This window comes from Poecile atricapillus, chromosome 1 (genome assembly GCF_030490865.1).
Source record: "Poecile atricapillus isolate bPoeAtr1 chromosome 1, bPoeAtr1.hap1, whole genome shotgun sequence".
Taxonomy (NCBI): domain Eukaryota; kingdom Metazoa; phylum Chordata; class Aves; order Passeriformes; family Paridae; genus Poecile; species Poecile atricapillus.
In genome coordinates this window covers 173,128,270-173,144,426 of record NC_081249.1, presented here as the reverse complement: position 1 = coordinate 173,144,426, position 16,157 = coordinate 173,128,270, and the positions used below count along the sequence as shown (strand labels likewise).

At 46.1% G+C, this 16,157-nt stretch overlaps 1 protein-coding gene across 1 annotated transcript in view; it reads right to left on the bottom strand.

Annotated features, from left to right (window-relative positions):
- The window catches only part of CEP170B (centrosomal protein 170B), a 58,168-nt gene extending 42,649 nt beyond the window's left edge, over window positions 1-15,519 (bottom strand). Inside the window, exons 1-3 of the mRNA XM_058855570.1 lie at window positions 15,422-15,519; window positions 14,022-14,157; window positions 2,126-2,215 (exon numbers count right to left, since the gene is read on the bottom strand). Coding sequence (XP_058711553.1) covers window positions 2,126-2,215; window positions 14,022-14,126 — 195 coding nt within the window. The 5' untranslated portion in view covers window positions 14,127-14,157; window positions 15,422-15,519. The remainder of the gene's footprint in view (window positions 1-2,125; window positions 2,216-14,021; window positions 14,158-15,421) is intronic.
- Between the last annotated feature and the right edge of the window lie 638 nt (window positions 15,520-16,157).

Sequence of the window (16,157 nt, the reverse complement as noted above, 5' to 3'; positions counted from 1 at the left end):
AAGCCCTAGAGTGCTGACGGGGATTAGCCACTGCCACAGCTGGATTTGAGGCAGTCAGATACCAGGAGTTACCCTGCTTGGCAAGGTGGGATTCACCCAGCCTCTCAGATCAGGAACCTGCTGCTGAGGCTTTGTGCCATTAATGCAAATGCAGCTGAGGAAACAAAATTATGCTAGAAAATGAATTTACATGTTTTCATGACTGCAGCACAGTCTTTTCCTTCTGCCTTCTCACCTCAGCCAAGCCAAACATGCATGATAAGACCTAGTATTAACCACAGAGGAAAAATAAATGCTAGAGCAGGAAACTAGAACCTCAGTAGACAACAGCCCCCAGTTTCCTGGCAATTTACAGAAGAGCTGAGAAACAGGCCTGTAATTTCAGAATAAAAACAGTGGAGCTAGTTAAAAGGCACAGAATTCCAATTTGCATAAAAGTTTTTAATATTTAAAAAACCCACAACAGTCACATCTGGACCAGGAATAATTGTTTACTGAATTTTCTTCAAAAAAGTCCGCAAGAAACCATTTTGATAGTTACCTCTTTCTCCATGTTTACTTCAGATAAAGTAACTTTAGTAAAATACTTAATCTGCCTAGAAATGCTACCCTAAAAAACAAAAACCTCTGAATAGAGACTGCAGAATTACCTGAACACTATAATAAAAACAATATAAAACACTCATAATTAATATGAACCAGATTATCCAGCAAAGCCATATAATGCATTGTTGACTACTCAAATACAAAATAAAATTAAATTCCAAAAATTGATTTTAAATCAGTCAAAAGTGATTTCCTTAATTTTAGGTGGGAAAACAAGTTTTTGTGACAATTTTCAAATAAAGATATGTTTCTTGCATGCAAAATTTGGTTTGGCCACAAATTTGGTCTTTTTCAACAGAAGTGTTTGATCAGCTGCAGAAGACAGGCACTGCTGTAACTCCCTTTTACTCCATTGCCTCTCTAAGCATAAGTCTACTATTAAAATGTTGCAAATTCATATGCTTTAGCATGTGAAGATAGAAAAAAATTAGTGGTACAAGCCTTCCCTCCCTTGCAAGTAGAATCTTCAGCTGCTATTTTGCCACCATGAGTTAAATTCCATAGCTTTTGAACCAGGGACCCAGCTAGAGTCCAGACCAGTTACTGGAAATATTCCCATTTCAGCAGGGCTCTGTGCCTTCAGCTATTAGGCTGAGAAGGATTAGCACTCACTCTTGCTGTGTTCAGATGCCAGAAGAGGAAGAATGGTTGAGGGCTGCTTTAGCCACTGTTTTTATACAAGTTTCTGGGCTCATCTTGTGGTTTTGTGGTTGTGATGGTGGAGGGCTTTACTAAGTCCCAGTAAAATTCCCACTGGGAAGACAATTACGTGAATCTAGCTTAAGCCTGCTCCAGCAGAGGAATAGCTCCACTTGTATGAAGGAATTGCCAAAACAGAGGCATTCTATGACATTAGAACATTTTTAACAACAATGGTATATTTAAATATCATGAAATTCATGTTTCTAACACTGAACTGCGTGTCAGACCACAGCAAGGGTTAAGATTCAGTCAGGCTCAGCTCCCTCTTTTGTGCTCACACTATTCCTCGATCTTCATACAAACCAGGCTCAAGGCAGGCAAAAGAGCAATTTTTATAATTTAAAAAATAGGTAGTTTTAAGTAGTTTCTCCCCAACAAAATTAAATGTCTCATCATCCCATAAATCATGCCATGCACTGAAAATCAAACCACCAAAAGGTCATGCTGCTCATGCTGAACATCTGCTCCAGAATCTCCACCAGTTTTAAAGTTAACATCCCAACCATGAAACTGAATTTATTTCCTCCCCTTTTGCAAGAGGCTTTATGATTTTGTGAGCCCTAAAGCATTCTGCAAGAACACCAGTAGAGAGGGAAAAAGCAATACAATATTCACCAAAGCTTTTCCCTCCCAAGATGAGATGCTACATGACCTCCACCTCAGGCCTTGCAAATAATTATGCACATTTGGCTTAACTCATGCCAACAGCTGCAGTGACCCAAAAGGGTCTGAGAGCAGGATTCAGCGAGCACACGAGTGCTTGCAGACTCAGCACAGCATGAGGCTGCCCCTGCCAGCTGGGAGGTTTGGTACTTACTCCATTTAAGCTCCCGAGATCCTTCACCCAGTGCTCATCCTTCTCCTTGTCGTAGTTGATTACAGCGTGCTGCTTATCCACACTGCGGGACTGGCAATGGAAGCACAATGAGCGTGAGACGGGTCAGGCATAAGAGACACTTAATCAGAGCAACATTGAGACATTAAACTGGCTTGATATGGGGTAGGGGGATAGAGCAGGAAAGCAAGAAGGATTAAATACTATTTACTACTATAAATAATCGAAGGATAAGCAGTAAATGCTTACACAGTTTTTGAAGACAATACGCTATTTGCATGGAGAAGGGAAAATAAAAACTTTTTTAAAAACTGCTGAAGGTTGTCAAGACTATACCATAACTTCAATAAATTATATCAATACACACTGAAAAATCCAGTCAAAGTGAAAGCCTGGGGGCCAGGATCTGAGCCAGCAAGAGCTAGAAGAGCTCAATTTTTAACTGCTGAGGCCAATGGCCTCATCACTAGGGATGCTCCTATGTGGGATCATTTCCTCCTATTTTTCAAAAAAGAAAAAAAAACATTTTCTTGAGTTAAAAATGAAACTTGTTCCCAAAAATTTATACTGTTCCCAGGATTATGTCCTGGAATTGATTTAAATTCTAGGATGGGTTCCAAGTTAGAGAGAGGTTAGTAAACCTGGAATGAGAAAGAAAGCAACTCCAGTAAAATTTAAATTGTAAGCTGCATTGTAGTGCCACAGTGACTGGCTTTGTCACAATGCACAAGTAACGCACCTTATCTTCAAAACAGAGTGTGACACTTGAGCAGGCATCATGTCAGACTTCTGAAGACGTGCTAGAACAAGACCTATGAATAACTTTGAAATATGGTGTATTACAGCTATAAAGACACCAGACTGTCTGTATTTAGATCTGCTGCCTCTTGTAACTTGAATCCTTGCTGCAGTTGACCTCAGGCACACCATGGAAGCAGTCACTCTATTAGCACTTACACACAGCATTGAGACCCCCCTGGTATCTCAGGCCAGGGAATGGGAGGGCACACTAACAGAGCAGGGAGACTAGCCAGGCTCCAAGACAGCTAATCCTCATCTTCCTGAGCACCAACCAACGAGTTCTTGCTGAAAGTCCTTCCCTTTTGCCAAGAATAGACAAACTGGTTTCCACAGCACCACTCTCAGCAAGCCATTATCTGGCTTCTCGCAAGCATGCAGAAGCAGACTGTTTCAGAAAATTCCTTGGTGAAAACAAAAGAGGCTTTTTTCACACAAACTGCTACTATTTGCAGGAATTTCTTCTGGCCCTGCCAATATCAAGCACATGAGAAGTATCACAACACCTGAAAAAGGGCATCTCCTTCCGCTGCAGAACATCCATCAGCCCAGGAGACACATCCTCCAGAATAACCCCAAAGTACCAATATGACACAAGCATATACCTGGCCAGAAGATTGCCCTTCCACCTTGCAGCGTCCCTCACACTATTCATGACATGTCACCCCAAGCACAGGCAGCGAGGACAGGGGCAAGTGACCCCCTGCCTCCAGCTCCCTCACTAATACAGTTATCCACATGCTGCTGGACTTAAAAGGAAGCACTTCATGCTTTGCTGCCCAACTGATGCTGCTGAGACAGCAATCACCCCCCCCAAAGACACAAACAGAGGTGGGACAGGCAGAGACAATGTGGCTGGGGATGCCACTCCTGTGCCTCCTGCTATGCTGAGCACTAAACATGAGAAGCAACACAGCAATGCCCTCCCAGGAGGGGCACACACAAACCCCTCACCACAGTGCCATCCCCACACTTGGTGCCTGACCCCTGACCTCAAGGCAGGGCAGGTCTTAAGCATCTGCAGTGAAGTCACTCATTTTCTCTCTTATTATCCACACCAGATGCATCTCCTCAGTCCATTTTTCAATGACCCAAGTTGCTGTGGCAGGTGTGTGCGGTGTGAGGTAAGGATGGTCCAGGTAAGGATAGTTGAGGGACATTGCCCAAGCCCTGCACCTCAGCATATGGCCCTGAGGACAAGAATGTCTCCAGGCAGAGCCTCAGGTATGACAGCAGCTGATGCTACACAAGCTGGGGTTGTTCCTGATCTGTCACATGGTCCCTCACACCCTTTGGAGGGATGCGAGCCCAGAGTCCGTCCCCACAACAACCTGTCTGTTTGAGCACTGCTCTGAGGCTCCTGGAGGGCTCACCACACCTCACCTACAAAGCAGAGGGGGTGACCAGCCCCCTCCCTATCCATGGGCATTTATGTACCACACTTCATGCCACTGGAATCAAACACAACCGTGCACAGGGGACCGTGCCTGCGCAGCACAGACGTGGTCTATCTTCCCTGTGATCCCTCTGCTACTCAAAATTGTGGATGTCACTGCTCCCAACTAGATACAAGGGAATGCTGATTAACTGGTGCAGGAGTGTTTGCTTTAGCTTTTTGCAGCACATCATGGAGGCTCATTTAAAGATTAACATATTCTAAAGGCAGAACAAACCATTTAGCCCTCTTCCAAGGGCAGAAAGGTTTCCACCCCATAAAGTTAACCCAGACAAAAAAATGGGGCAGATCTGGTATCTGATTTTAAATGTATCACAGGTCACTTAAAAAGAAGTTTATTTCTGGGAACCAGCTGTTTCTGAAAAATTCAATTTGCCCGGCATCTGACCCTGATGTAAGTGAGCACAGCCTTTGGTCTGCTGTGTTCTACAACAGCTGACTTCAGCCACTCAGGGGTCCCCAGTCAGATGAGGGTCATCTCAGGGGAGCAGACTTGTATTCTAGCAACATGATATCTCCCTCCATAAATGCAGGAAGAGGTCACCAAAGGAACCAATTTTTGTCACCTTGTTTTCCAAGGAAGTTTCAGCTGTGTTCAAGAAAGCCCATGGCAAAAGGAGTCAAAAGAACATGCAAAATCTGACCCACAATCTTCATACAACCTCTCAGCATCTCTTTAAGAGCACATCAGGAACAAGACAAACCGTTACACAGATTGCACTTCTGTGAAATTTCATGCTTTTGTGGAGAAGAGAGGAATTTTCTTAGTTTTGTTTATGTTAAGCTAGCAAACATCACAGGAACTGACAGGAGGAGTTGGGGCCTGTCTCCAAGGAAACTCAAAATAACTAAAATCACACCTTATTTATTTTGATGCAGACTTGCCAAAGGTCACTCTCACTCAAGAACTGAGGTGTGGTTTGTTTCAACATCAGTCACATTTAACATAAACTGCTCTTGTATGCAGTGACAGCAGCAAGCCAGCGGTTGATGGTGCTTTTGTCCAGAGAGGAGCAGGCTCCCTCAATCCCACTTCCCTGAGGAGAGACTAACCAGTTTCCATGCTGGTAACAGCTGAGAGCCCAAGGACAGCCACTTCAGCCCAGCAGGCCAGTGGTTTCTAAGGAGTGACCTGCTGTATCACAGGAAGTCATTTAACGAACCTGAGTCAACACATTACAGAGCTGCCCATGGGTGCAGAGCTCCCAGCCATCTGCAACTTCACTGAAAAGATTTTAGGCATCTATAAATTGAAAAACTGCAATTAAGCTGACTGAATCACTAACATAAGAGGACTTCTAGCCTAAATGCATGCATGCACCAAATACTGAGTCTTGCTTGATGATCAGACATAACGTCCACTACCAAAGGCAAGACTGATCCATCACAAGTAGACACAGGGGTCCAAAATTTTTTAAAAAAACAACAGCATTTCCAATAAAGTGTTAACAAGAAACCTCAATTACCTATATCCAGCTGTCAAAAGCAAAAAATAACCAGTACATCCTTGCAGTTAATCTGTTTCACCAGAAAAGCACTTGTGATGGAGTGAGCAGCAGTCCTGAGCTATGGGTAAGAGATCCAAACTAACAAACTGGAGCTGGAGCACCTCAGAGGAAGCTGAGAAGAGGAAAAGAAGGAAGGAAGGTGTCCTCTTAGCAGTGCTGATATTCAGGCAAAAAATAAGGCTACATTCTGAGAGGCTGGAAATGAAGGAAGAACATAGCATTCTCACCATGTCCTAACACTGGACCTGTTATCAAATGAAAACAATTCTCAGGAAAACACGTGTTCTTTTCTGATTAAGAATATTTACTCTTCTCTTCAGGGAAAACATGTACACTGATTTGTTACTACACTCAGCCCTCATCTAGGGCTGGAATTTCCAGACATTCAAATCACTTCCTAATACAAGGCTGTGCTGCTTTTCTGTCATACTATCTACCATGCATCATGTTTTAAATACCTAGTAGACAAAATGCACACACAGCATATAACTGAGGATGGAGGTACTTTATATATAGCTCTTCCCTCCTCCAGGATCATATTAAGCAGACAGTCCAAAACATAGGAATGGTACCTGCAGGCCTGCCAGTCCCACAGTGGTACCAACACCTTGGACCACCAGTCTCCAACCAGCCACACCACCAGGCAGCTCACTTGTGATTCTCAAAACAGCACACATCGTCAAATCAGCAAAATCAGCTTCAAAAGCTTGCAGCAATCTCCACAGAGGCACAAATCACACTGTGGCTATGTATGCTGCACAAACCCTACAGCTTTGTGTTTGGTGAAGGGTCTGATCCAGAGAACAGGGCACTCAGGATGAAAGCATAAGCTGCAGAGATGCTAAGCAAAATCCAAAAGGCTAAAAGACCTGCTTAGGAAGGCAGGAGGAGAAACACAGCCAGACAGCCTGTGTTTCCCCACAGGGCCAGGGAGCAGACACAGCTCAGCTGCCTGTGTAGATACAGATGCTACTTTTTTTCTCAGGAGAATTACCATGGATGAAAACCTGCCGGTTGGGGCTGAGATTTGGACCTCAGCCCTGCCAGTGCCGCGAGGCATCGTGGTATTGGAGATAAAATAAACAAACATGAGCAGTTTCCCTGTTCCTCACTGCAGTCTGCTGTGCACTTCTGGCACAAAACAACTGCAGTGTTCTGGTGGCAGCATGCAATAAAACAGTTGCTCAAATACTTTCCATAGTGAACAGGTTACATTGCTGCCAGTACTGTGCTCTACACAAGTGTCCCAGTAAGGAAATACAAGCTGGTGTCCCACTTCAGAATGGACACAGACAAAACCAAATTAAAACAAAAATAAAAAAAATCTGTTTTATTCTGGCCTGAAATGTGAATTTTACTCCTCAAAAGTACGAAGCTGGGTAACATTAAATGACAGATGTGAACAGTGGGTCGTTCTCTTTCACCACAAAGCATTTCACAGCATTGTGTTCATTGGCCCTTCCTGTACTTTTCCAGAATATCAGTGAATGCTCCATCCTGCCCCAGGCTGGTTGCAAGTGTGTCACCCCTGTGGCAGTCTGATCGCTCCCAGGGGCAGGTGCTGCCAGCTTCTAATGACTCTGCCTAAGCAGACAAATCTCTTCAGCAAGTGTAGCCACCTCCTCCTGGGGCTGGACTCACTTCACAGCTCCCAGGCTGCAGAGGCTCCTGCCTTCAGCTTTGCTGCAGCCAAAATCATGGACTTTGCGGATCTGTGGCTGAACCGGGGCCTGAGTATTCAGGCAAAAAATAAGGCATTGAACAAAAGAGAGAAATCCCCCAGGAAAATGAAATTGTAATCCCCACAGCTTGGCAAAGGGATTTGGAGGCTGGCACGGTTCCCACAGAAACTTAACCCGTTATTTTGGGGTAAAATGGGTTTTTGCTTGCTGATTCCCAATTCCCAAAGCGAACTGGTTCAAGTGACCCAGGGTCAGATCCTGACCACAGGCAGGGAGCATGCTGCCCACAGATGCACTGGCTTTCCCTTTGTTTTACATGGCCACCCAGGAGGAATGGAAAAGCATTGTTTTAGGTGGGACACAAGCCTGAATTTTTACAGTGCAGCTGAGCTGCTACTGCCTGGATCAGGATCTCATACAAGGAAGATACATCTCCCTTTTTTCTCTGCCCACTCCAGAGTGGGACAAACCCCCCCTTGGCAGTCCAGACTTCCAGCACCTTGCCCTCTCAGCTCTAATAACCACCTGCCCTCAGTGCCACCATCACCTCTCTCCCTCCCTACCCTGCCTCCAGCAATGAGCTCCCCTCCCAGGTCTGCCAGTCTTGCTATGCCTCCAGCCTCCTATACCCACATCCCATCAGGACTCTAACCTCCTCCCATCAACTGCACATTAACAGAACAGAATGGGACAAAGAAGAGACAAAAAAACAACTCAAGGCCTGGAAACACAGGATGTGCATCCTTCCTCCCACAGCTGCTGTTCCAGCACCTGGAAACACTACTCGTCAAAAAGCAGCACTTTCCCAAGGCTAGATCCATTGCCTTCCGTAAGACACTTCCATTGTAACACCTAAGGAATTACTCTTGGCAATTCCCAACATCCAGGGACTAACTGAGGTGCTTGTTCACACCCTCAAACTGCAGCAAAACAGCATGGGTGGGGCATCTCCCTGTCCTGACTACAGCTACCCACAGCAACCCTGCACTTCCATGGGGAAGGAGGTCCAGACACAAAAACCAGCAGAGATTCCTCATGGCTTCTTCTGGGAGCTCCCAGTGCTGGAAATACATGAGCAATGGAGGGATACAATTTCTGCACTAGAAGGACCAGGAAAAAGATCATCTACCAAGTTCTCACCATCTGCTTCTTCCCAGCATAATGCTGTAGACAATGTACACCACACCTATTCTCACTTGTTTATGTATGCACTCACTAAACTACATAGGAGAGACATGGAATTATCAAGTATGGCCCAGGGAAGGCAGGATACATCAGGTCAATGAAACCTTAATTTGACCAGATGTCACACACAGGCAGAGTTCATCTTTGCACTCTATTATTTGTGGAGCACGCCGTGCACCCTGCATACCAGACACAGAACAGATCCTGCGGGGAAAAATACCCAGGAAGGACACAATAACAGATTGCATCTTCATGCCTATGTACACAGGGGCAGAGGCTGAATTACACAGGCAGCCTTCACATTAGTGTGTTGTAACTGCTCTGCAGTTATAAACACTTGACTTAGCAGCCATAAGAATACTCCTTCAGTGCCTAGAATGCTTGTAATTCCCTGTCTTTTTAACAAAGCAAGCTAAAAAGATGAAAATGCAATATTGTTACCTTTATGTGCTTCAGCAGAATGAACTTGTATGTTAGCTCACAAGGCCCTGCCACTCGAACTGACTAATTAGTATCATAAGCAGCATGTGAAGTCCCATCTGGACCAGTGACAGATGCTTGGCTAGGAGCTTTTACAGCTCTCTCCTGACACCAGAATAATAGCAAGTCTTGACCCATCTCAGGCCCCAAGGGTGATGCTGCTCAGCAGCCACATCCTGTAATGCCTGCTTTGCCCACACTGAGCAGCTTCTGCCCTGTATGCACCACCCTCTCCACTTCTCCAAGTCCTGCTGCTCCTCCTCCCACTCTGCACAAACAGAACCCTCGTTGTACTTCCTCACGTGGCCAAATCTTCATCTCTTGGTGAAGCTTTATAGAGGAGAAATCCAACCACTAGGTGCAAAGATCTGACCTGTGGCTTCCTGTAACACAGGTGAAGAGGCTGAACAAGTATTTTGGAATTATCATTACACTCTTGGCTTGTCCTTGCCCTTTCCTCGACAGCTTCTTTGACCACTGAGCCCGGATGCCAGGTTAGGCATACCCTGATCTAATCTAGCACAGCTGCTCTTACATCTACATCCCAGCCTTGTGGATACCTGCACCCAGTTCCTCCTTGCCCAACCTGTGACACTTCTCCACTCCATCCCTGTGCCAACCTCACTCCCAGATGAAATTACTTAATGCAATACTATCAAATAAGTCCCTGCTGACCACATTCAAACTCCAGCTTTTATTTAAAGGTTTGGAACTTGGTCAAACACATTTAGACTATTGATTAAGGAAAAAAAACCAGAACAAAACAACAAACCATCACCTCCAACCTAGTCATTCACTCTTGAAAAGCTTCGCTGACCCAGCTCTACTACATTGACAGAACTTCAAAGAACAGGCTAAATATACTTCTAAATAATTGACCTGAAGAAAACAACATTTTTCTGAGAGTTGCTCACAGCAAAGACCAAAGAAGGGAGATAAATGATCACATCCAGAACACACTGCCTAAAACAGACGCCTGGAAAATAAACTCTCATCCCAAACAGCTACAAAGTTTAGCAGAGTTATAAGCAATTGCAAACAGTGTCTCCTGATAGGAAATGTCATACTGTCTCAAAAGGCATACAGGATGATAAAGGCATAAAGCAGAAAGCACCATGCTGCCTGCACCTACTCCTGCTGTAACTCACACTCGTGTACAAACTCACCTGGCATAGGACAATTACACACCCAGAGCACCACTCTGAAGGGAGGGAAATACTCAGGGGAGCATTGGTTAAACATCTCTATTCCCCAAATTTTCCAGTAAACATCACTCTCAAACAAAAACATGGAAATCATGATGCTGCCTTCCATTCTATTAAATATTTACATTTAGCAAAAATGCAAAAAAAAAAGTTCTGTTTAGGAGCAGAGGGGAATGTTTTAATGATTAAGTGAAATTTTTGAGTTTGCAAAAATGTTTGTCCCCTGAGTACCCATCACATCAAGCAAGTGATCAAAGCTGAAGAAAAGGGCAGCTACATTTCCCAAGAAGGATGCTGGGGAGAGGGAAAAAATATTTTCTTCAAGATGATACCAAAATTCTTTTATTTTTGATTTAAAAAAAGGAGTAGATCTTTTCAGAGCATTATTTTCTACCACTGCCAAGTTTAACATTAAAAACCCACACCAGTGTAAGTTAGTGAAGGTCCAGATTTCCACACTCCTGTAGTTTGTTGGCTATTACCTGAAGGAACCAGCAAGGCTGTTGAAGAAATCAAGCACTTTTCTTAGAAAACAGGCAGAATTGAGCCCTGGCTCTGGAAGCAACACTGCATGCCAAGCTACAGCTACACCTCATGGCATTTTCACCCATGCATTAACATAGAAACCCAATGTAAATCTCACATTTACTTGTATTAGAAGCTTTACAGGGCTGCAAAAACATTTAAAATATTTCTAATCCTCTTAGTAGGTACAGAAGATATCAAGGTGTATTATGTTTCCCCATTATCAGACCTACTCAGTTTTAAGATTAAAGACTCTGGGTTTCTTCACCTCTTTGTTAATCAGAAAGCAAATCCACTACTTGTATTATGAAATAAGAAAACCAGACAAAACTAAAACTTGATTGCTTGGTGACAAAGCCATCCTTTTTTGCTGTTTAGAGATCTGACACCTTGAGACAGCACATTCCAAAAAAATCATCAAAAGACAAGACATTTCTAAAACAGTAAAATGAGAAAGGCAAGACTGCAGGTCTCCAGGACAAGGATTATCTCCATGTTGTATGCTTGAGTACCGTGTTACACATGGTCTCAACAGGGAACCACAAACCATATCACGATGAAATCAATAAGCAGTAACAGCCTTAGAGATGAAAAAACACTGACTAGGTCACTCAGTCACTGCCAGTCTGTTCCCAGCTGTGCACTTTAAAGGATTAAATGCCAATATCTTGAAATATATATGAAAAATAACCATGCAGTGAATATACAGTTTCAGGGTCAGTACCATAGAAATACTACAAGGTGCAAACAACTGCCACAAGAGCTCTGTCCATCTGCTCTGATAACTGCCCTGCTTCTTAAGCTTCCCCCAAGACCAATGATTGTGCCAGTCTGCACAACGATTTTGTGACATGGACAGTCACAGTAGGGAAAAAGTCTATTTTTAGATCTCATCCTCCATCTGCTCACATACAATTCTGCTTGGATATCAAGTCTCTCTGTTCACAGTTTCTCTTCTGCACTGTCTTACTATAAACATCTCATTTGGAGCCTCAGGTAGCTCTGGAAAACATCTTTATAAGCAAATGGCTACAAAAAGAATGTGCTGTGCTGTTCAAAACAAGACCTTACATGTGAGCCTAGAAAATGCTTTATTACTGGAGATAGCAGACCAGTATGTTTATAAAGAGTCACATGTAGCTCACCCCATGAACACAAGCTGCTGGCTTTTATAGACAATCCAGAGCCTTCACTCTGGTTAAATAATGGAAACCTCTTTTAATACCACCCACCACCTATGAGTCCCCAGATACAACTGTTTCACAGATATTCTTGGCTCCTCCAGCAATCTCAATTAATTTAGCTTGTAGAAAAGTACATGGCAAATGAAGAGCATCACAAGTTTGGGTACTCCACAAGCAACACTGACAAGCCAGCTCAGACTTGCAAAGAAGCATGAAATACTCTGGTTGATATGGAGTGGCTCACAATCCACAACATCCAGTTATGCCCATAAGCAACCAGAGAAACAAGCTGTCCGTTTTAAACATAACTGGTATTTGGGTACTTTTATTTTAGAGTGCACAGCTTGAGACGTGACTGTCAGAGTACTGAAAGCTGAGAGTAAAAAAAACAACCCTCAAGTTGCTTCCCAAGATATCAAGATGGGCAGCCTAAAACTCAGGCCATTTCTGGAAACCAGGGCCACTGTGTGTTTTCTCCCTCCAAGTCATGAGAGAAGATGGCAATCAGGTTCCTGAGCATCCAAATGCAGACGTACAGCAAATATCAGGATATTTTTAATGTCTCACCTTTACACGCCTCACCAGCCAGACATGTAGAAACATGAAATAAGAGGCAGTGTGATTCATGGGAGAACCCAAACAAAAGATGTGCTGTGGAACAGGAGCTCCCAACTCCACCACCGCAGCACGGCCATGCCACTCACTGCCAGCAGGCAGAGCAGGACAAACACTGCAAGCTCTCCTCTTGTGGACACTGATATTTTATTACAGCTAGACAGCACCTGGCCCTTCAAGTACACTTCGTACAAGAACTTCTACCTCTCTAAACAGACCTCCTACTAACGTATCATACAACTTCCCTGCAGCAACTACAAACACAGCCTCCTCAGTAGATCATCAGCACAGCATTTAGGACATACCTGTGATCAGGTCAGCAGTGGAAATTATGAGGAGGGAGTCTCTATTGTGCAGGCAGCTTCCTAATTTTGTCACCAACAGGAACGTTTGCCACCTTCACAAAGAGGCAAAAGGGGGATGGGCAGGTGCAATAGAACATTTTTTGTGCACTCATGGCATGGGTCTAGCAGAAGTACTACTTTAATTCTGAGCTTCTACAAATTCCTAAGCTAACCTGCTCCTGTCAAAAGCTCTTTGCAAGATTCCAGCTCCGTTTGTCTGGAGTGACATCTACTACATTATGCTGTCAAACATCAGACCACAGTCAACACTTCAGACATGCTGGATTAGGTCCAGCAGAGACACATGCTGGTAGGGAAAGTGGTAACAGAAGTTGAAAGTTTGCCCAAGTAACACAATTACTTTAGGAAGAGGTCACCAGCCTACTCAGCCCACCAAAACAGATTTCCTCTGCTAAACATCAGTATTTTCTACCATGATAAAAACACCTGAGAAATACCAGCATAAATAATTTAATCAAACTTAAAGGGAAAAACAGGTAAACAAAAAGCCCTGCCTGCATTCAAATCACATGTAAACAGTGCATGTATTAAGAGCTAAAAAAACCAGCAGCATAATCACAGATCAGGACAGAATGGTATGTCTTTGTTTATTGCTTCTAGTAGCATCAAGACAGTTAATCTATTTGATTAATCTCCCACCACTACAGATCCTATCCATCTGATGACATGGCAATCTGAAAACCTCACTTGCGCTGTCACAAAAATGAAATCTTCAAGGTAAACACAGAGACTCAGGATAAAAAGAGAAAGTTCCTTTTAAAAGACGTCACTTGAAGAAAGCATCAAACATTTCTACAGATCCCCAGCATTACGTACACATCTACTGCATCTTCAGAAAAAGTAATTACAAAAAAAAAAAAAAAAAGCCACATTACCTGGAGCATCAGTTCACAGTCATCTCTGCCAACAAATATCATCTCCCGAGGGAGCCGATGGCGAATGCCAGTGCTGCTCACCAAGAACCACGAAGTCACGCTCATTTTGGCGCTTGGCACTTAACCTTTATACATCCTAAACACAAAAAAAACCCACAGACACAGTGAGCTATTAATGAAGTGTGCAAGTACAACAGTGTGTAGCCGCCGTTGCCAAATTTCCCTCTACCATGGGACCCAACGCTGCCTCATGCACTTGTGTTCCTATCTGAAATCTCTGGTGACAACAAGCAGTTGTGAAGTGTCTGCCAGAACCTGCTGCCCATGTGCCATGTGTAGGAGCTCTGCAGCCCTGGAAATATTCCCACGGCAAAGTAAGAGTAAAGATCTGAAGAAAGGATTGTTTTAAATATTGAAGCATCCGGCTGAATCCAATCAATGAAATGATGAAACATGGTGGAGGGGGAAAAAAGAGAAAATAACTAAGATCTCTTTTCCAGAACATTTCCTCATCACTACCACTGTGCTACACAGCTTGAGCCTCCCCCGTCATCAAAGATACGGACCAGCACATCAGTGAGGTGACATAACGTGGCTCCTCTAACCTTTCACAGTGCATTCCCAGGAGCGCTTACACCAGCGCTGGGAGGGAGGGGACCAACCTCCCTATTGCTCATCCCACTTCCACACTGATGTAAGTTGGGAGCCCACAAATCCATCCTTCCTTCCTTCCTCCCTTCCTCCCTCGCTACACGGCTGGTCCAAACACCAAAGGGCTCTGCTAAGGCAGGGCAGGAGAGGCAGGCTGCGGTTCCCAGCGGCGCTGTCGGTGCTCGGCGGGCGGAGGGGCGGCAGCTGTGACCTGCGTGCGGCACTCACCGGCCACTCTCGCGGCCACACCTGTTTGTTGTCGCTGCTACAGCCCGGCTGCGGGCAGCCTGTTCCTGCGGCCTCGCCGCCTGCCTCTCCCACAACATCCCATTCGCCTCTCCCCGCACGAAGGAAGGAAGATTCAGCGGCACACGCCAGGCTCTCGCCTTCCCCTCACCCACCTCCCGGGCTCCCAGCTGCATTCCTAAGCGCACCGGGGGAAGGAGATCTCCATTTTCCCCGAGCTGCGCGGCGCTGCCCGGCCCGACCGCCGCCTCAGCGGCCCCGGCGGCCCCGGTGCGCGCAGGTGGGCATGAGTGACCTCGGCTGGGGACGGGGACAGCCCGCCCGCCCCCGCCGCCTCCCCGCCGCTCCGGGAGCCGCCGCTCCGGGCTGCCGCGCCCGTGTCACGACATGCGAGAGAGCGGCCCCGACACGGCGCGGCCCCGACAAAGCGCCCGGGAAGGGGAGCCGGGAGCAGCCGGCACAGCCCTTTGTGTGGCGGCCCCGCGGCCCCCCGCCCGCCCTACCTGCTGCGGCCCTCGGCGCGGTGGCAGCCGGGCACCGCGCCCCGCCAGCCGGCTCTGCCTGCCCCGCGGGCCGCTCCCGGCGCCCGCCCCGCTCCGCCCCCGCGCCGCAGGTTCCCGACGTCAGGAGGCGGCTCCAGCCCTGCCGGGCCCGGCCGGGGGAGGCGGCCGTGCTGTGGCCGGGCCCGCGCCCTGCTCGCCGGAGCTGGCGGGACACCTGAGCGGCAGGTGCTGGCCTGCCCTTGGGTCGTGTGACATCGATGCAGGGACGCGACCTTGGGATGGGTTGGGTTGGAAGGGGCCTTAAAGGTCATCAGCCTTAAAGGTCATCTACCCTGCCAACCACCTGAGCAGGTTGCTCAAAGGCATATCCAGCCTGGCCTTGAACACCCCTAGGGATGGGGCATCCACAGCTTCTCCAGGAAGCCTGTGCCAGTGCCATGCCCTCGTTCAGCATCCCTCACATCAGGCTCTCAGAGGGGCTCAGTGAATGTCAGCAGAGCCTCTGGCACATCTCTGACCAGCGTACAGCTGTCCCTGACCCGGGAAGGTCCAACATGCAATGCCATGGCACTGGAGATGCTGCCTCTGCTAGACACGAGGACCAGATCCAACACCAACCCAAGGGACGTCCAACTCAAGCTGCTTCTTCCACCCAAATGAGCCCCAACACAGCCCCTTCTGCCACCCAAATAGCAACACCAGCCTCTTCTCTAGCCCGAGTTCCAGCACAGCCTCT